The following is a 20,439-nucleotide window of genomic DNA, read 5'->3' on the forward strand; positions in this document are numbered from 1 at the left end:
TATTATTTAATATAATTAACATTTGCTTCGTGGTCTTAAGGATACAGATAAAACCGTTGTCCAATAAGTTATTATTAGAGGCCTTCTTATTTATAGAAGATGGCCTAGAAATTCTTGACAACCGAGAGAATCATCCTTACACGAGTATTAATAATAATAGTATTTAATAAATTAAAAGGTTTTTTAATTTGTTAAACGATTTTTTTAAACAGTTTTTTATTTGTATAATAGTTCGTTTTTCTATAACTAGATAATAGTGACTGACAGTTTTCGCATGGTCGTGATTGACATTGATGGACTTTTAATAGACAAAAGAATGACATTTAGACATTTAGGTATGGCGGTTTATAATTTCTTTTTTATTTATTTAGTAAAATTAAAATGAAATACGTCTTTTTTTAAGTATTCTATTCTGTGATTTTGTGATATGTTGAAACCGTAATGGCAGTACCGTACGAAATGTTATTACATCCTGAATTATTAACAAATGAGCAATTAATTCAGATTATAGAAGAAGTACTTGACAAATTTTTATTTTTTTTTTAATATTCTTTGCTCGTCATATAATTTGGGTATTTATAATATTTGTTCATTTTTTACAGAGACATTTACGAGTTTCAAATATGGAAAGTATACCAAGGCACGAGCTATTAGAGATTTTTCATAATTATTGCGTACCTTACGGCCAACGAAAATATAGAGACACAGGAAGAGGGAAATTATTGAACAAGACGCGCCAAACAAGCCCTGAACCAAAATCGGCTTTAAACAACAATAATCATTGTAGAAAATTGTCACAGCCATGGCCTACTGAAAGACTAAAACCACCACCTGACCAGTTAAGTGGACGAGTAAAATTGTTGAAATTAGATAATAAATCTGCATTTACAAACAACATTGTTGATACCTCAAAAAGAAAATTGTGTATTGATTCTGTAAGTAATCTAAAATCTACTAATTTTTAGAAAACAATAATAATTTATTTAAAGGAAATGAGATGTCTTTTTTCATTGCCGTTAATATGAAAATTATAAATTATGGGCAATATTACGTACAGATGATAAAAAATGATTAAAGAATCTTTGCTAAAAATATTTTACACATAAATACAATATTCATTGTGTTACTGTATGTTATTTGAACTTATTTATTATTTCATGTTGATGATTTAAAAAGAGTTCCCAATTTTATCTTTATGTAATTTATGTTTAGAAAGCACCTGCTTCTCATGATATATATCGCTAGATATTTTTTAAATAAAATACAATTGAATTGATATTTATAGCTTTTTTTTTTTAATTTATTCATAACAAACAAAAAATAAAATGGTTTCTCTTTATAGTATTCATATTAGTATAATATTAATCTTATATATTATATTTATTAAAACTATATGAATAATCTGTATATTTGGTTAAAACAATAAATAATCATGTTTCAGGGTTCCACAACAGACTGTACACCACCAAAACGGGAAAGGAAACCAATCACATGGCCTTAAAAGAGGGTTCTATCCTAATTATATTTTATAGACATTTGAACAATTATGCTTTCAAACATGTTATTATTTATAAGATTTTTTTTTGACAAACAACCTATTAAAAGCTACTGAATTATACTAGACATATTCACATACACCTCTAATATTTTTAATTCCAAGTTATTAAGAATGGTATTGTTAAACTAATTAGGCTAGTACAGAAAGAATGCCTAAATATAACCAGAACCTTATTGTGGCATACCTCAAAGCCTCAAGCTCAGATATATCAAATTTGAAAGCTTAGAAGCAGCAAAAAGTAGCTGGCTCCTATCTAAGAGGTTTTCAGCAAATTACTCTAAGAAATTAATTATTTTGAAAAAAAATAATATGTACATATTAACAAAGGCTCCCACTGGACACTGCAAACTGAACACGCATATGGTCCAACTAGGCTTATGCCGAAAAAGTATTTGCAGATTTTGTCACAATGAGGAAGAAACGCTGCAGCACTTAATATATGGCTGTAGCCCACTCATACATAAACAATATATCTCCTTTGGAAAACAAAGAATTTCTCCTGAGAATTAAAAAAAAAAATGTCCTACAAAAGACATCTTAAAATTCCTATAATTAATAGGAATTAACAGATTAAAAAAGGACAAGCACAAAAGGTCACAGTGTCACAAGTTTTTCTACATGAACAAGCCTATCTTTCAATAATAATAAATGGGGCAGAAAAGGTATTTCAACTTAAAATTTACTATTGAGTAGAGATGGGCAATCCACCTGGGTGGGTTTAAAGTCTGGTGGGTAAAAACCGGGTGTTTTGGGTTTATTGGGTTTAAACCCCATAAACACCCAAATTTTTGGGTGTTTATGATTTTGTACTTCATCATCGTCATCTCAGCCGCAAGACGTCCACTATACTGGACATAGACAATATTATTATGCAGCCTACAGAATAAAAAACTTTTAATTTGATTTTGAGTTTATTAAGAAAGAGATGAAAGTAAAATGTAAAACTACAGTCAATCACTGTCAGATTCAGAGTTATTACAAGCGATGAATTGTATAGGTTCGATAGGCTCTATTTCGTCTAAACTGTTATGTTCATTTACTTGCTCAATGAAAGCTTCTAAGGTATTTTCTTCATTAAACTGAATGTCCTCGCATTCAGCTTTATGTTTAAGATTCCAGTTATAACAAATGAATGAAATTTTTTCAGTTCTTTCAGTTGTAAGTCGATTTCTTTTGTTATTATGTATGTAGCCTTGGATACTAAAGGAACGCTCAGTGGCTGCCGAAGTACAGGGAGCTGATAGAATACGAATCGCTACTTTGCTTAACTCAGTGGAACCACAAATACCTTTCCACCATATTAGGGGCTCAATGCTATCTAATGAGCTCCATACAAATCCTCTGGCCCAAAAGTTTTCTTTAGCTTTATAACACGCCAAATCTGCCATTACATTTGACAAACTTAAGTGTTGGCTTAAATTGTAGATAAACTCCATACCCTTAAGTTCTTCCTCTTGAGTAAGTTCGACTCCTAGAGTCCTGGGGTCTAGAATATATGCTGCAAAATGTATTGGCCTCATTGCCATATTGCATCTTGAAGATACTGATGTTAGAATCTGCTGTTTGCTTTCTTCGCTCAATGTCGAAATCTCATTTAATGCAAAACGTATCTTAGCTTGTACATCTCTAAATGTAATGTATGTGCGATGCAAACGATTCTGGTCGCTCTCTAAGTAAAATATGCTTTCAGTGACTGGTTCCAAAATACTTATACATTCCCCTGTCTTCGTCCAGAAATCATCACTTAGAATTAAATCTTTAATATCTCTTGAAATTACCACATCTTCTCTAACTGTTAATATTTGCAAAGCTATCTTATTTGCTTTCAAACTTTTTAACGAAGTAACATGACTTCCCCATCTTGTAGCACAAGGCAATTTTAGTGTTTGTGTAGAATCTTCACCCTGCCTTGATTTTATCAACAAGGAACTTAATCGTTGACTCCTTTTAACAGTTTTTATTATATTTATGGCTTGCATAATAAACACAGTTACTTCTTGTATCTTTACAATATCTTGGCACAACAAGTTAAGGATATGTGCACAGCAACCGAGAGGAACAACATGTGGATATTTGAGTTTTGTTAATTCGAATGCCTTTTGTATATTTCTAGCGTTATCGCCAATAAGTACAAGAAACTTATTTGCTCCATACACTTTCATTACTTTTTCAACTTCTTGGCTAAGGTATTCACTAGTGTGAGGATTACTTTCTGTATTCAAACTTTTAACGTATGCAGGTTGAGGTTTTGATATAAGAAAGTTTATTATTCCTTCATTTCTTAAATTAGACCAGCCATCGCACTGAAGGTGTAAGTAACTACAAGCATTTAGTTCCTCATTTAACTCAAAACGCATTTCTCTATATATTTTATCTAAGTATTTTGTCGCTAAAGCTTTACGTGAAGGTATTTTAAATTTTGGTTGCAATTTTTCGAAAAATTGTATCCATAAAGGATGTTGCACCATCGATAATGGCGTCCCTGTTACAAATATAGCTCTCGCTAATTCTGTTTTTATATGATCATCGGTGTCTTGAAACTCAGCATTTATTGTAGTGTTAGCAGACGACGAGGGGCTTATAAAAGAATCATTTGTCTCTATCTCTGACAGTCCAGACATTTTGGTTTTGGACGAGCTATCTTTTATAAGTTTCATAGTCTTTTAATGTTTCTGGAGATTTTGGACAAGTGATAAGATGTTGAAGCATTTTGGCAGCATTACTGAATTTGTAGACCTTATTACAAAGCTTGCAAGAAACAGACTTGTTTGGTAAAGTACGGTAGTGCTCCCATATGCGTAAATCTTTAGGTCTCCCCATTGAACCTAAAAAAATGAACGATGATTAGTTGGTCTGACGAAAATTCAACAATAGAATGCCTATTTTTTTACAATGATTATTTCTTGTTATTTACAATAAATTTATTAAAAAAATAATAAAATAAATACAAAAAACCTTTGTAAAATTACATCTCCTCGGAGGATTAAACGCAGACGCTAGTTTATTATCGTATTGTTCTGTATTTTTCTCAGCAACTTCTTTAATTCGATTAGGTACTTACGCATATTATGTTAAAAATAAATATCTAGTACACATCTTAGGCTATCCACCATTATTATCCAATGACGACTCTCAGCTAACTATGCACTATCATCCAAAATAAACGTGTATGGAAAATTTTATCCCAGTCGGTTGAGGATTGAGGATAATTGCATCAACATACGAACATACCTACATACTTTTATTTACATAACGCAAGCTAAATAAAAGCTTGTAATAATACATCTAATTTTAAGTTAAAATTGTTAAGTGATCATGATATAATTGTATCATTCAAAAATCCACTTACCTTTAATTATTTCTTGTTAAGTATAAATATTATTTCAAATCTGCTCCCTTAATATGCACTTTTTTACTGCTTTTCCTACCTAACACGTTACCAGGAAGTCACGTTACCAGAGTCAGAGTAATAGTGAACACGTTTGACAGTGATTGTCGTCGCCTCATATTCAGCGTCGACGAATAGGGGAATCCCCAGTCATAATGTATTGCATGCGTGGCGGTCTTACTTCAAATCCATAAACAAAGAGATAATTACAGAACTCGATACTAGGTGGCGCTGTTTTTGTTTGAAGAAAGTTTGCGGGCTAAAATACATAGAATTTCATCAATGACTTCCACAAAGAACAACATTTCTGTTTTTTCTAAGTCCGTATCTCTTCCGTATATTTCATAAGATATAAGCTTGGGCTACATTGTTATGCAACGTGATTTTGTCGCTGTCTTGCTAGCAGGGTTGACAGATATACGATTTAAATCGTACTCATACTATTATTTGTCTATTTTTTAATGTACGATCGTAAAGATTATGATCGTAATTCGCACAAAAACATACGACTTTTTGGTTACCTGGCAACATTTTTATTATGAAACGAACATGCTCACATCATCAGTCACATGCAACAATTTATTGGGGATTTCCCCTTCACATCTGGCAGTCCTGCTTGCTAGAATATAGATAAGTCAGCCACAGTTACTGACGATCGATATTTAAAGGGTATTGTTTTTGTGCTAAATATTTCATAAAAACGTTATTTAATACTTTGTGGATTATTAATTTAGTTGATAATCACTGGAAGTAAAATGGATGCTAATTTGAGAGATCAAGATCTTCGTATAAAACAGTTAATAAAAGAAAATCTACGTAAGTACTCTTTTTATACCTAGGTAGGTAAGGTATAATAAACACAAAAGGTACTTAGATCGCGTGTGTTCGAAGCATTTATTCTAATAAATTTAATTTAAAATTGTAGAAAGAAAAAAATGTCTGCCAAGCCGTAGCCGAAGCCGATCTCCAAATATATTTGGCGATAGTGAGACCCAGTGTCCAGATGATTTACCCAGCGTCGTCGCAACAAAAAAAAAAAACGAGGATAAAGTAAAAGAAAATTTACTGAAAGAAGAAACAAACTGTTCTAAATGCTTAATTTATGGAGAAGAGGATAAAAGAAATGAGTATTTCGGACTGTTAGTGGCTCAAGAATTTAAATATATACGGCCATGTGTGCGAACGAGGTGTTATGAAGAAATTTTAAAGTATCTACGGGAAGCAAAAGGCCAACATGTTGATCAACTGCAACATGAAAACACTGAAAATTAATTACTTTCATTTTATTATATATAGATTTTTAAAATTTCCTGAAATATTATTAGTTAACGTTTTATTTAATATTGTAGAATTGATCAATACAATTTATAAAAATAATTTATTGGTATTACTTACATATTTTCAAAAAAATACGTAAAAACCTATTTTTTTGGGTGATTATGGGAGTTTATGGGTGTTTATTGGGTTTTTACCAAAGCACCGGGTTTAAACCCGGTGCTTTGCCCATCTGTACTATTGAGGCATTTTTTAAATAATAAATTAGAAAATTTAAAATTATTGGAAATTCTTTAATTGTTTTTGATAATGAATAATTGCAATATTGTTACACTGTATATTTATAAGTGTATTTATAAATTTTGAAATGAAGCTAATTCCTTTTTACATGTTTGGCAAGTGGCATATGGCATCACCAAAGGTTTAAGCACAATTAGATAAAGTTGGTTTGCTTAAATAACTGGTGAATAAAATGTAGTACAGCTGTCAGTGGACTGCTTCTCAAAATGCTAATTTTCACAAAAAATACTGATTATCTGACCAACTGATTCTGTTGTGGAAGAGCCGATTGGAGATAACAAGAAAAAAAAACATCTACAATAGTCATTGATGGACTTTATTTCTTACTGTAGATATTATGTATTCTGGTATTGTTGTTGTTGTACCAGCCATTAAGTGTCCACTCCTGAACACAACCTGTATTATTGTGTAATAATTTTATATTTCTATCTCAATTAAAATAATTGTAACTGTAAAATAATTGTTAACTGTCATTTTGTCAAACAATATTAAAGAAGAATAGGATAGCGGTTGAACATTTCCTATTTTTGACCCATAAATTATAAATATTTAATATTCATACATATTTACACATTACATACTTTAATTTGATATTGGCAATGTGTTTGCTCAAACATTTTAGACTTTAAATCATGTTTCTTCAGTAGTCAATTCTAAGGAATTATTCATTGACATTTTTAAGATTATCTTCCAAGGGAGGTATGACCTCTTAAAAAAGACGTATATGTACTCTCTGACATGTGTTTGTGAAGCTTGCTTGCATCTTGGTGTAAGTATGGCTTATTTGGCCCCCATAGGTACTGTTCTTAGTCTATGCTACGAATATTGTTCTCAAAAATTACTCCCAATCTGTATTTAATCTAAATTTCTGTTTTTATGTTATTGCATTATTTCATTATTATTTTTTTATTGTAATTTTATTTTACTATATATCTGTGGGGTATATAAGTACATTTTAATGACTTGTCATAATGAATTTGATGTAAATAGGTTATAAGAATCAAATTTGTTGTTTTACTTGTACACTTAAATGAAGTCTATGACACAAATTTGTAATAAAATGACGAATTAATCGCTTTTAAAATCCATTTTATTTAGTATTGCTTTGGATAAAACTATTTTTTTTATGATCAATCCTTTTTACAAGGTAAGGACTTTTATCTACTTTATGTTATATAGATATGTAATTAATAACAAACCGAAATTATAAAGTGTATGCATTTTTATTTTCCCTCGTTCAAACGACTTCAATATTTCCTCCCTATCACAACCATGAATCCTATTAAATCATGCTATCTCAAACTATCCTATTTCCTATTTTGGATTATGTTGACGTTAGTTTTTTTTTATACAACTTAGAATGGCAAACAAGCTGACGACCCACCTAATGGAAAGTGGTATCTGTCGCCTATAGACATGAGCAGTACAATAAAAAATATATGTGTGTGAATAGTACAATGACATTATTATTACTAACTCATTTCATAAACTTCTACCTTAGATTATAAGTTTCTACATTCAAATAAAGAACTGTCATGTGTCAATTGACAAATAACAAACCTGGTACCATAGACTTAGTATAATATATACTTCATAATCTAAGTTTATTACTATACCTACTTATTTCATAAGCCTCACTTTATTCGTTTCTACATTCAAATAAAGAACTAATATCTGTCAACTGACAAATCAACAAACCTAGTGTTGTTGATAAGTCATAATATAATATATAATTATACTAAATCATGTACGATCCAACACCAAAAAATGCTAAATCAAAAAAAAGCAGACTCGATACGATCAATCAAAACGAGGAGGGCAAGCGTCCTAATGTCTCCAAAGTGCATTCCCACTTTCTAGTTCCCTCCGAGAAGTTGGATAAAGTGACCAGACGAGTCATCGCTCCTTATGCTCAGATAGAGAGGAAGGGATTGAAAGACGAGGAATATAGAGAGGGGCGATATTTAGATATAAACAGATTCAATGTCTTCTTGGAAGACACTGTGGATCTCGACTCATTGCTGTACGAAACGGCTATGGTCTTAAAAACGATTACTGATAGTTCTGGTAAGTAGGTATAGATTGTCTACGTTAAAATGGCACGCCCCTCCAACTTTTTACTTCAATATGTGTGACCAGGTGTAGACATTGGTGATCTGTTTGTATTTGTGAGAAAACTTCTTCAGTAGTCGTCCGGCCGGAGAAGTGTAAAATCAGTTTACTTACTCTTGCTCTCTCATTGTTAGTTCTTTTGATTTCGAAGGAGCGTAATATGTTATCACTAGCTCATTAGAAGCAGTTACGAAGTACCAAATGCGTGGCACTACGCCGTTTTTATGTTTATGTTTTTTTTTATTCTAACTTAAAAGATACAGCGTCTAGAATTTTTTTGTTTTGTTTTCTACAAACCTTGTTAATCAATTATATTTTTGAACATGTTGAAATGTGTTGGAGTATGTTTTATTTTGATTCGAAATCTAGAAGTTGTAGTTTTACTACTTACAATTTATGCAGGAGTGGTCAACTCCTAAAGAATAGCCCCTTTATTTATAAAAATAACAAACAAATCTCTCATAATCCTATTTTAGTTATTGAGATTTTTTGTCTGTTTTTTGTACTAAATTCTCAGTTTGAAAGTGACAAATCAGTGTATAAGTAAAATAGGTTTGTAGGATGTTTTAGTTTTTATGAATAAGGGGGTATATTTGTAACAGCTAAGATGTCTGTAACAATAGGTACATATCAAAGTCAATATGAGAGACAGAGAGAGTTAGAGAGTGCCGTTTAATTTTGCAGGCGTTTTCGTCTACATTGTAGACACGTTAAAAAATGAAATCGTAATGATGCCACACAACACCAAGCTACCAGAACGTCATGAAGTTAATATACCTATTGGTTAGTGAACAAATAGTTTTCTTTTTTGTATCAGCCGTTAACTCTACTCTGAATATAGCCTCCCTTATATGGGGGGTTCGCCAGTAGTTGCCACGCTTGTCAGGCGAGTTGGCAACCCATTTTGGCTTTTAGTGATGTTTTAACTGGGACGCTACTGCCCATCCCTCGACTGTTAAGTTCCCTTAGTCTCCTCTTACGACACCCACGGGAAATGGGTAACCTGCTAGCTACGCCGGGACCTACACGGCTATTCCTAGATACATCATGATAATTTGTATCAGCTTGTGTTGTTGTTATGCATTTTATGTATTCTATGAAAATATAAATCATAGGTTCTCCGTAGAAGAGCCAGAGAACAGCAGTTTTTTTTTCATTTTAATTTTTTCATAGTAAAGAAACAAGAACCCCGTGTACACTATCCGTATACACTTTTTTACACAACTTAGAATGGCAAATAAGCTAACGCCCCACCCGATGGAAAGTGGCAACTGTGGTCTATAGACATGAACAGTACCATGGACATAACAGAGTATACTGTGTCGTCCGTGATACCCCTTAGATATGCGCTGACATTTTGAGGACTAAGCTGTTATGCCTTGGTACTATGTAATTTCACTGCCATATCCCAACCTTCAAATCGAAATACAGGCATACAAACAACTGCTTTATGACAGAATCAAGAAAAGGACAGAGGTATCCAAGCAAATGAAGAATTTTGTACAGTTTCCCTCTAGTAAATGAGAATGAGAGATGACAAGTTAGTTGACTCATAGTGACGAATTCAACAATTATTAACCACGATGATTTACAGGGATATTTTGGTAGGAATACAGTAGTTAGGCCCCATTATTAGTAGATAATTCCTTTCTCCCCAGAAAAAGATAGGGGGCAAGAAATGAGATCATTCATCATTGAAAAGGCGCAGATAGTACTCATAGTTTTTATTTAATAATTGACAATGTGCTGTTAACACCATAGTTTTATGGTGGTAAGATACCAGTATGAGAGATAATAGAAGCGTATGAATTAGTTAGACTATTGTAATAAATATACCACGAATTCACAATTTAAAAAAGATCTGAATCCATCCATGTAATCCATTTTTAGAGGAAGGTAAAGTAGCGGCTGCCCATGTGGCAGCAACCAAAGAGTTTCTACTTCTAGAAGATGTGCAGCGTGACCGGAGGTTCGCGGAAGGTCTCAAGTGGGTAGATGCAAAGGTCGCACTACTGATGCCAGTGGTGAAGCCTGACGGAGAGTGTTATGCTGTGCTGGAATTGTATAGAACTTCCACAGAAGTTTATGACGAAGTGAGATGATAATATGAACTGTTAATCATTCACTGCTAAATACCAGGCCTCCACAAAAGAACGGTTTTGAACCACCTGAATTCACTGACTCCTTACAATGCATTTATGGTTGTCGCTTCATTTTATGGGGGGTCATCTTAGACTACGTTTTTTTTTTATACAACTTAGAATGGCAAACAGGCTGACGGCCCACCTGATGGAAAGTGGTAACCGTCGCCTATAGACATGAGCAGTACCATAGACATAACAGAGTATACTGTTTCGCCCATGATACCCCCCATGCGTTGCCATTCCTGCTTGTTTGTCAGCTTGTTTGCTATTCTAAGTTGTATAAAAATAAAAGTATTTTTAATTAATTAATCAATAGTGCTGGTATATTTAATAATTTTCTAAATATATTAGAAAATTATTTATTGATTATTTTGTAAAATTATGTGGTATGGACACTAATGTCTGCCCTACATCGTCATATTCAGAACGTCGTGTATACAGTGGTGAGTGTAGCGTGCTGGGCCGGCGCTGCGGTCCACCAGGCGCAAGCGAGGGTCACTCTGCAGAAGACTGCCCATCTTAATTGCGAACTGCGCACGCTGCTGCAAAACTATTTCTGCGACTTGGCCTCCATTGACACAATGCTAACCGATATGTTGGTATGTATATATTTTTATTTTTTACTAGCGGACCGTCCCAGCTACGCACGGATGGACATTTTTACATTTTAAAAAGTGGCCATTAAATCTGTACACGCGACGGTAGCTTAAAAATGGAGTAACTTCTACCGTTTTCCCAACATTTATCTTTACTGCTCTGCTGCTATTGGTCGTAGCGTGATGAAAAGTATACTATAACCTGCCCAGGAGTATGAAGAATAATTGTACCAAGTTTCATTAAAATCCGTCGAGTGGTTTTTGTTTCTATAACGAACATACGGACAGACAGACAAAAATATTACTGATTGCATTTTTGGCATCAGTATCGATCACTGATCACCCCCTGATGGTTATTTTGGAAATATATTTCATGTACAGAATTGACCTCTCTAGAGATTTATTATAAGTATAGATAGATAATAACAAAGCTTTTGAATTGATAGCTAATTAATTATAAGAAGATATGTACATCGGACGTATGGTCCCGGCATTTTATGGACCATTTACTTTCTCGAGGGTGTTATTAGTAATCTAATCCTAACTGACGTTGCCATTCCGCCTGACAGGGGGGGGGGGTTAGTTAGTAATGCGGATTACCAGCCCCATTGCTAGCAATATACCCTCGTGGTCGACCTCCACATGGATCCCCTGGAAACCATCATGTTGAATTCCAGGTGTATTTATCACGATAGGCTAACTGACCTGCTCTTTCATTTTCACTTATCACCTCTCACTGGTGCCTCGTCAGAGTATAGCGCAGGCGGGGTTACCATTCCATTATCATCCATTACAAAAAGAACCGCCTGACAAGTATGATGATATGATGTACTTCATAAGCGTTTATTAAAGGGGGGGGGGGGTCATTGCACACCCGAGAATTGTCTGGTGCCCAGTCATAACTTATCTATCTTCCCTTGCAAAATAGTCATAAATACGTCAGTGATGTACCTAAAAGAAACCTATTCATATACTTTCGAAATGAAGAGGTCAAATTCGCCTGAAAAAAATTATTGCGACTTTATTACATCGCCATTTCTGAACCAATTTGCATAATTCCTTCTGCAATTTTTTTTTTTTTTTTTTTAGTAAAATTAATAATATTTGATTAAAAATATAGGAAATAATAAGCAATAATATGTCACAATGCGATTCGCACGACCACTCGCCCGAACATTACCCAGGGGAGTAGCCTAAAGCGGGAGGTTTGCAGTCTAAGCTTAAATAAGTACATCACTGCAAATAAAAATAAATCAAATTCCAGAAGGTATGATATAAATTAATAAAAATATTTGATGATAAAAAATGACATTAATCGTCCATGACGTAGGCCATAGTGAAGTCGTTTATGGGCGCCATGAGGAGCAGTTTTTTCATCATCGACAGAGATCACGTCGGTGAAAACATACAAGCTGACATGTGGGATGATGGATGGACATCGGAGAAGACCACCATGCCAAAAAAGAGATTAAAAATAAAGTATATCGTTTACGCTAATATTTATATTTTTAAGTTATAGAACTTACCCCAAAAATATTAGCAACTATTAAGTCGTATACCTAGAATAAGAAAGCTGAACTGACAGTGAAAACAAACTGATAGACAAGTGGTGATCTCGTATTTTCTTTTAATGGGTGAAAATAGAATGGTAACCCCAATGAGGCACCAGTGGAAGATAAAAGGTGAGACTGAATGCAGGTCAGTTGGTCCACTATGTTGAATTCGACAAGAATTAATTAACCATGATGGTTTCCAGGGGGAACCGCGTGGAGGTCGACTTTCGAGGGTGTATTGCTAGCAATGGGGCTATTAGACCTCATTACTAACAATCCCTTTCCCCCCGGTGACCCCGTATTGTGTACAAATACAGTCCATTCGTTATAGAAAACGACAACCACTAACATTTTACATCGATAATGAAAACAAGTAGCTCAGAATTCAGAACCTTTCCTTACATTAGCCTATTGAGGCTGGTCCATATTCGGAAATGATGGGGGGGAGAGATTGTTGGTATCATAGCCTCATTGCTCGTTATATATTTTATCAGGTTGATTTTCATGCGGTTCCCCCTGGAAACTTACGTAGTAAATTTTTTGGAATTCATCATGACGGGCTAAATCCTGCTTTCATCCTCACCTATCGTCTCTCACTGGTACTCTGCCAGCATATACCGATGGCACAGGAGGAGTTACAATTTCATTTTCACCTATTAATAAAATATTCGTAAAAGGGGATGCTGAAATGACTTTTCAGTAATTTCTCTACACCCATCAACATTATTTCAATGTAGATGTTGATAATAGTGACTAAAGTGACAATGTGAGACATGATCGGTTCATGTTTCACTATGCACAATATCAGAGGATGACCACTAGTGAAGTGAGGACCCTCTCATCATCACAAGTTAAAGAAGAAAGTGATAACTACAATGACTTGCAGCATATTCTAAATTACTCCAGTACGTTAGTAACATTTACAATACGTATTCCAGTCTAAGCCAAGAACAAACTCCAGCAGGCTATGTGGCCAGAACAGGAGAGTCACTAAACGTGCGAGACGCATACATAGATCCCCGGTTCGTGAAGGAAATAGACCCAACAACGGGAACAGTCGTACGATCATGTCTCGCTGCACCGATTGTAGACAAACATGGAGTCATTGGTTAATTTATCAAATTTAAATATTATATCTGTAGACTATAACGAGGGTGGCTTTACAGAACCTACCTTAGATGTTGCTTCTTCTACTTCAGACAAGAGTTGACTAGCATGATAATTTTTGGCTGGAAAGTTATGGTGTGAAATTACTGGAAACTGAGACTCGAGATAATTAGATTAACTCTCAATTGAAACCAAGTTGACTGGTGTTGCAAGCGTCCATGGGCTACGTATTATCATCAGACGGGGACGTAAAGTTGGTTTACACTATCATTGTAAATATAATTTGACTTCAAAACAAACTACCATATTGTAAAATTTAGACAGATACAGGCACGTTTGTTTGTAGAATAGGTTGACCAAATACTTTAATTAAATGTAAATTACGTATCCCAGGTGTAGTGCAATTAACAAATAAAAGTAATGCGCTGCCATTCAACGCAGAAGATGAGACTATATTTAAAGTATTCATCAGTTATTGCTCCCTGATAGTGCACTTTTACCATATGCAACAAAAGAAGATTTATCACGTAAGTTTTGCTTCTATTTGTATAAACATGCCCTATCATACAATACACCCTCTTTTAGTGTAGAGGCACTTTCCATCGCATACATCCTTTCTGACGTTGAACTTTCTTATACAGGAGGTAGAATCGGAAATTGTTTTTAATCGTCTACCTTTTTTTTACACAACTTAGAATGGCAAACAAGCTGACGGCCCACCTGATGGTAAGTGATAACCGTCGCCTATAGACATGAGCAGTACCGTGGACATAACAGAGTATACTGTTTCGCCCATGATACCTCCCATGCATTGCCATTCCTGAGGACTCAGGTGGTATTCCTCTGTACCCAGTAAATTCACGCCATATCCCACCCTTCAAACCAAAACACAGCCATGCAAACACAACTGCTTCACAGTTGAAACACGAATTGGACAGAGGTACCCAAGCAATCGACTTTTGTACAAAGTCTCCCTCTCCCTAATTATAATCATAAGAGTAAGATAAAAGAAGAGAGCGAACAAAGCTAGACAATGTGTGAGCCGAATATTACTAACTGCTTTTGGCCAGTTCCAAAAATTAATGAAATTGTCTTTTAATTTAAAGGATAATTTGAACAAAGTGTATTCTGATTTGATGAGTCTACACCTGAAGCCTTGCAAACATGACATGGAAGAACTGATAGAGACAAACGGTATGGTACTGCCGCCTAACAATTTCAAATCGTGAGTGACGCAATTAGCTATTGAAGTATTTTGTCCTTTTCACATTGTAATCGACAGTTTCAATTTATCAAAATCAAACGGTTTCACTTTAATTTCTAATCAATCAACCTCAACAGTTACGATTATCACATAAGCGACGGCAGCAAAGAAGACATGCCAGGACTCATCTGCTATATGTTCATGGAGACATTCGCAGACCGCAACTTCGACAGGAATCAGCTGGCAGACTTCGTGTTCACAATACTAAACTGCTACCGACACAATCCGTACCACAACGCGGAGCACGCCTTCTATTTCACCCACACCATGTATTTAATACTGCTCAACAATTCTGGATACTTCGATTTTGTAGAGGTACTTCGTAAATCCAAACTTCTGTTCTTTATCATCGTCATCATGTCACCCGTTCGCTGTCCACCAATATAGAGTACTGTCTACCCCCATAAAGAACGATCCCGAACCACCTGTGCCCACTGACTCCCTGTAATGCAAGTTATGAATAAACGAATGTAATAAGCAAAGTTCATTTCGGAGACAAAAGACTTCCCGTGCCCCCCCCCCCCTGGAACCATCATGCTGAATCCCAAGTGTAGTCATCACAATATGCTAACTGATCTGCCTTTTTTATTCTCACCTATCATCCCTCACTGGTGCCAGCGTATATCCTTAGCGCAGGCTAGGTTATCATTCCATTATCATCCATCTTAATTGTTATTGCTGTGATATAAAAAAAAAAACTTCACGTAAAATAAAATACTCAGGTATAATGCAAAAAAAATCTGAGCTCGCGGCCTCTTGAACCGGGGCCCTTTTGGGTCGGGGGCCCGTGGCATTTTGCCAGCCCTATTGTTACGCCACTGAACATTGCTAAAGAAACCGATAAACGATCAGATATTATTGTTGACAGACGGTAGCGCTGATGCTGGCAGGGCTGTGCCACGACCTCGATCACCCCGGCTACAACAACAACTTCCTATCTCTCTGCAAACATCCTCTAGCCCAAATGTACAAGTCGTCCATGCTTGAATATCATCATTACTTTCTTGCAAAGAAAATTATTGAGGTACTGTACTATGTATATTAATATGAATAATGACAATGACTGTCCCATGTGGCCAGACAACACTGGGACTGGATCAGCACAGGGAATGAAGCGATCAAAAATATCAAGTTTAATTTTCAGAAAGTAATATGCAAATATTGCGTCGTGAGAGGCGACTAAGAGAATTTATGGTGGAGGTATGGGCAGCGGCGTCATTCTTAAAACATCTGTAAAAACCTAACTGCGGTTGCGAACCTGCTTGCAAAGCGTGGCGGCTACATGCAAAACTCCCCTTATGGGGAAGGTTTATGTTCAGCATTGGGCTATTAACGGCTGAAAATAATAATTTAATAATAATAGTATACAAATATTTAAAATAAAACAAATAGTACTGATTCGTAAAAATTGAGGCACTTTTATGTGAAGTCGTTCAAAGTGAGAACACTTTTTTTATTTTTTTTATGCAACTTAGAATGATAAGCTGATGGCCTGTGATTCTCAAGGCCTCGTACTTAATGCCTCGTTTCTGAGAACTAAGGTATTATGAATCTGTACGCTCTAATTATTAAAATATTTCAGGACAAAAATATCCTCGCCAGGATACCAGATATGGACCGTGTGCGTATAATGGAAGAGATAAAGTACGACATCTTGTGCACAGACCTGGCCGTCTACTTCCAGATACGAGCCCAACTCACGCCTCTAGTCGCGGACCATGCTTTTGACTGGACTGATAACTCACATCGGCGGATGTTAAAGGTCTTTGTTTGAATGTCTAGAAATTTTTTAAATTCAATACAAATACACCAGAGGGAGACTTTGTACAAAAGTCGATTGCTTGGCTACCTCTGTCCCATTCGTGTTTCTACCGTGAAGCAGTTGTGTTTGCATGGCTGTGTTTCGGTTTGAAGGGTGGGATATGGCGTAAATTTACAGGGTACAAAGGCATAACATCTGAGTCCTCAGGAATGGCAACGCATGGAGGGTATCATGGGCGAAACAGTACACTCTGTTATGTGCATGGTACTGCTCATGTCTATGAGCGACAGTTACCACTTTCCATCAGGTGGGCCGTCAGCTTGTTTGCCATTCTAAGTTGCATAAAAAAAAAACAGTGATGATTTCAGAGTTTGTAAACAAGTATGCTTGAATAAAGATAGTTTGAATTTACCTATATTTCTGTTCAGCGTTCGAATTCCAAAAATCAGAGAATATAAATACAAAAGATTCTAGATCGCCCATAGGCGATGTATAAGAATTTCTTTGGATCTTGATTTTTTATCAACCAATCAATTTCTTTGTCCTTTCAACTTTGGAGGATATGAAAAAATAATTATAACATTAATCTTATACTATTGCAGGGTATATTAATGACAACGAGCGACTTGTCTGGTTGCTGCAAGCCCTTTGGTGTAGCGAAGGCAATAGCCCAATCAATTTATGCTGAGTTTTATAATCAGGTGCAATTAATTGAATACTTTTTAGGTAATGATTTCAGTGGCTGTGTGGTCCCGGCATAAAAAAGACCACTCTTTTTTTCCTGTGGGTGTCGTAAACGACTAAGGGACGGCGAGGGATGGACAGCAACGCCCCTTTTATAACATCTCTAAAGCCTGACTGCGGTTGCCAATCCGCCTGCCAAATGTGGCAACTACTGGCAAACCCTCCCAAGGGGGAGGCTTATGTTCAGCAGTGGACGGTTAAGAGCTGATATGATGATGACGATGAATCATTCCACTTACTTTAGTTACTTAAATTATGTTCAATTCTTTTTTAATGGACAAAAATGAAATAGTAATGTCTCCTGCACTGTCGGTATGTACAAACGAAGCACCAGTGAGAGAAGATAGATGAGAAGGAAAGCAGGTGAGTTGGCATATCGTGAATTTATAATAATTAACCACAATGGTTTTTAAGGGAAACCACTGCACGGAAGTCGTCCTGATAGGTTATATTGCTAGCATATTGCTAGCAATGGGGCAGTTAGACCTCGTTATTAACAGTCACTATATGCCCAGTCTATTTGTCCTTTTCCCTCACCATATGCCATTTCAGCTTGATGATCTTTCATACTTCTAAGAGCACATTAAAAGTATTCTTGTGTGTGGCCTCTGATGAGATGAGAGAGCCTTCGTTTACAACAACATCTTGGAAATACTCAGCACATCCCTTCTCTAGTTTTTTATTGTACTAGCAACACTTTGCTCCGCTGCTAATTTTTTTTTAATGTCACGTACGTGTGTTCAATTCGACTCCGGTTTTAAACAAGTTATAATTGCGTTTCAGTGTATCTGTATGTATATAAAATTAAACACAGTTTACAATCAAATAGTTTATTTATTGCGCTCTACTGTAATAAGATCGAACACAACAGTGGGCTAGAAATCCTTAACCCCAAAGGAATGTTGACAAGAATAATTTTAAATAGATGAAAAGGCAATGATAACTTCAAGCGGATTAGACAGATGTGAATAAAGTTAGGTCAGTCAGCTTATTGTCACGAATTCGTCAGAAATTAATCACGACGGATTCCACCGACTATTTGCATATCAACCGATCAACAATCTGTCCCCCCCATGCCCAATTCGTAGCATATAATTTACTAAGTATACCTAGGGAGACAAAGAACGTGCTATGGGCTACACGCCCCTCAGCATGATGGACCGGCGGCGGCGCGTCAACCAGCCCGCCGAGCAGATCCAGTTCCTCTCCGTGGTGGTGCTGCCGTGTCTGATGCTACTACAAAACATATTCCCCAATACTGTGCCGCTCATTGACAACTGCAGGTGAGTCTCTTGTCATTTTTCTTTAAGACCCACGCAGACGATTTTTTCTCCGGAATTAAATTTTGTTTTGTGTTAGCAGAGTTTTTTTTTAATGAGTGATAATGGAATGGTTGCCCTGCCTGTGCTATCGATATACGCTTGCGGACAGTATATGGGCTAACTGACCTGCTTTTTCATTCTCACCTATCATCGCTCACTGGTGCCCTGCCAGCGCAGGCGGGGTTATCATTCCATGATCATGTGTTCATCCCGTCAGTGCAGGTTACCATTCATTATATCATCTATTAAAAATAGCCTGCCCACATAGATAACTGGTAAACGAATCGATCAGTAGAAACGTTTAGTTTAGCGCTCGAGGGATATTTGACAATTCTGAACCGATTTTAATTATTCTTATTCAATTATAATTTAAGATTGTATTTTACAAAAATAACCGACTCGAGTTGCAACAAAACCAGTTATTTTGATTTAAAAATTAAAACTAATGAACCGATTTTGATTAAATTTCTACAGGACTAATCTATATATATAATAGAATTAGGAAGTAGTAGAATTTGGAAAATGCTTCATTGAAAAAAGAATTTTCCAAATCAGTTTAGAACTGATACAGTTATGAGACAACATACAATTGTTGTTGTTGTGGGCGATCATGGGCGGCGGTAGTCACTTACCATCAGGTGAGCCGCATGCTCGTTTGCCCTCTGTGTTGTAAAAAACAAAACAAAAAAAAGAAACGAAGTGAGACTATTTAATTTTGAAGTCGGTTGAAAAGGGTTTACTCCTACGTTGGTTTTATACAAATTTTGGTTAATACTGAAGCCAGTGAATAATATTTTGGACAGAAAAACCCAAGAGGCGTGGCACGAAGAGATCGAGATCAGAGGACAGAAGCTGTGGCGACAGGACGATTCGCTGCCGAGCACTGCGCGAGGACAGTTCCTCATCAACAAGTCTGATCGAGATATATAATAATTATTAAATCGTAGATTATATAAATAGAGTATCGAGTCTCAAAAACGGCTCAACTTTTTGTCAGCTAATTATCGAATTAGCTGACTCGTTTTTTTTATTAGTGTTCTATATACTTACGCATACAATTTATCTTGATGTATTTATATTTAATTATTTAATAAATAAAATGAGTTGTGACCATTTCATTGACTTAAATTTGAAAAAAAAATACTAATATAGTATTTTAGATGTATTATTATTGTTATTGAATTTACCTTGTAGTGCCACCATTAAATGGGCCACCCCTTTTCCCATGAATGTCGTAAGGGGATTTAATGGTCGACGGATGGGCAGCAGCGTCCTTTTTAAAACATCACCAAATGTCAAACTGCGGTTGCCAAC

General features: G+C 35.6%; 3 protein-coding genes across 5 annotated transcripts; 2 read left to right on the forward strand and 1 right to left on the reverse strand.

Annotated features, from left to right (window-relative positions):
- The first annotated feature begins 341 nt into the window (after positions 1-341).
- On the forward strand, positions 342-2,461 carry LOC113513196 (ashwin-like). 2 transcript variants are annotated; one of them, XM_026897180.3, is made up of 3 exons: positions 342-516; positions 603-935; positions 1,442-2,461. In XM_026897180.3, exons 1-3 carry the CDS (start codon positions 442-444, stop codon positions 1,499-1,501), a joined length of 468 nt encoding a protein of 155 aa, XP_026752981.1. In that variant the 5' UTR covers positions 342-441; the 3' UTR covers positions 1,502-2,461. The 2 variants fall into 2 exon arrangements, with proteins under 2 accessions (XP_026752981.1, XP_026752982.1); XM_026897181.3 differs by having other exon boundaries at positions 603-838.
- On the forward strand, positions 2,133-20,101 carry LOC113513182 (cAMP and cAMP-inhibited cGMP 3',5'-cyclic phosphodiesterase 10A-like). Of its 2 annotated transcripts, none has more exons than XM_052898886.1 (14): positions 2,133-2,220; positions 9,318-9,416; positions 10,524-10,726; positions 11,203-11,376; positions 12,704-12,852; positions 13,865-14,034; positions 14,427-14,560; positions 15,140-15,258; positions 15,375-15,612; positions 16,166-16,321; positions 16,880-17,059; positions 17,662-17,760; positions 18,917-19,086; positions 19,929-20,101. In XM_052898886.1, exons 2-14 carry the CDS (start codon positions 9,362-9,364, stop codon positions 20,053-20,055), a joined length of 1,974 nt encoding a protein of 657 aa, XP_052754846.1. In that variant the 5' UTR covers positions 2,133-2,220; positions 9,318-9,361; the 3' UTR covers positions 20,056-20,101. The 2 variants fall into 2 exon arrangements, with proteins under 2 accessions (XP_052754846.1, XP_052754845.1); XM_052898885.1 differs by lacking the exon at positions 2,133-2,220 and adding an exon at positions 8,062-8,588.
- On the reverse strand, positions 2,468-6,454 carry LOC128201543 (uncharacterized). Its single transcript, XM_052898887.1, has 2 exons — positions 4,908-6,454; positions 2,468-4,383 (listed from the first exon to the last, which is right to left on the reverse strand). The coding sequence occupies exon 2, from the start codon at positions 4,213-4,215 to the stop codon at positions 2,509-2,511; it is 1,707 nt and encodes a 568-aa protein (XP_052754847.1). The 5' UTR covers positions 4,216-4,383; positions 4,908-6,454; the 3' UTR covers positions 2,468-2,508.
- Positions 20,102-20,439: the final 338 nt, after the last annotated feature.

Source organism: Galleria mellonella, unplaced genomic scaffold, assembly GCF_026898425.1.
Source record: "Galleria mellonella isolate WM207_F2 unplaced genomic scaffold, CSIRO_AGI_GalMel_v1 utg54, whole genome shotgun sequence".
Classification (NCBI taxonomy): domain Eukaryota; kingdom Metazoa; phylum Arthropoda; class Insecta; order Lepidoptera; family Pyralidae; genus Galleria; species Galleria mellonella.

Coding starts and splice junctions, on each gene's coding strand:
- LOC113513196 (XM_026897180.3), top strand. CDS start 442: ATGGCAGTACCGTACGAAATGTTATTACATCCTGAATTATTAACAAAT. Junction 517..602: donor TAATTCAGATTATAGAAGAA/GTACTTGACAAA, acceptor CATTTTTTACAG/AGACATTTACGAGTTTCAAA. Junction 936..1,441: donor GAAAATTGTGTATTGATTCT/GTAAGTAATCTA, acceptor ATCATGTTTCAG/GGTTCCACAACAGACTGTAC.
- LOC128201543 (XM_052898887.1), bottom strand. CDS start 4,215: ATGAAACTTATAAAAGATAGCTCGTCCAAAACCAAAATGTCTGGACTG.
- LOC113513182 (XM_052898885.1), top strand. CDS start 8,267: ATGTACGATCCAACACCAAAAAATGCTAAATCAAAAAAAAGCAGACTC. Junction 11,377..12,703: donor CAATGCTAACCGATATGTTG/GTATGTATATAT, acceptor TCCATGACGTAG/GCCATAGTGAAGTCGTTTAT. Junction 14,035..14,426: donor AGACAAACATGGAGTCATTG/GTTAATTTATCA, acceptor TACGTATCCCAG/GTGTAGTGCAATTAACAAAT.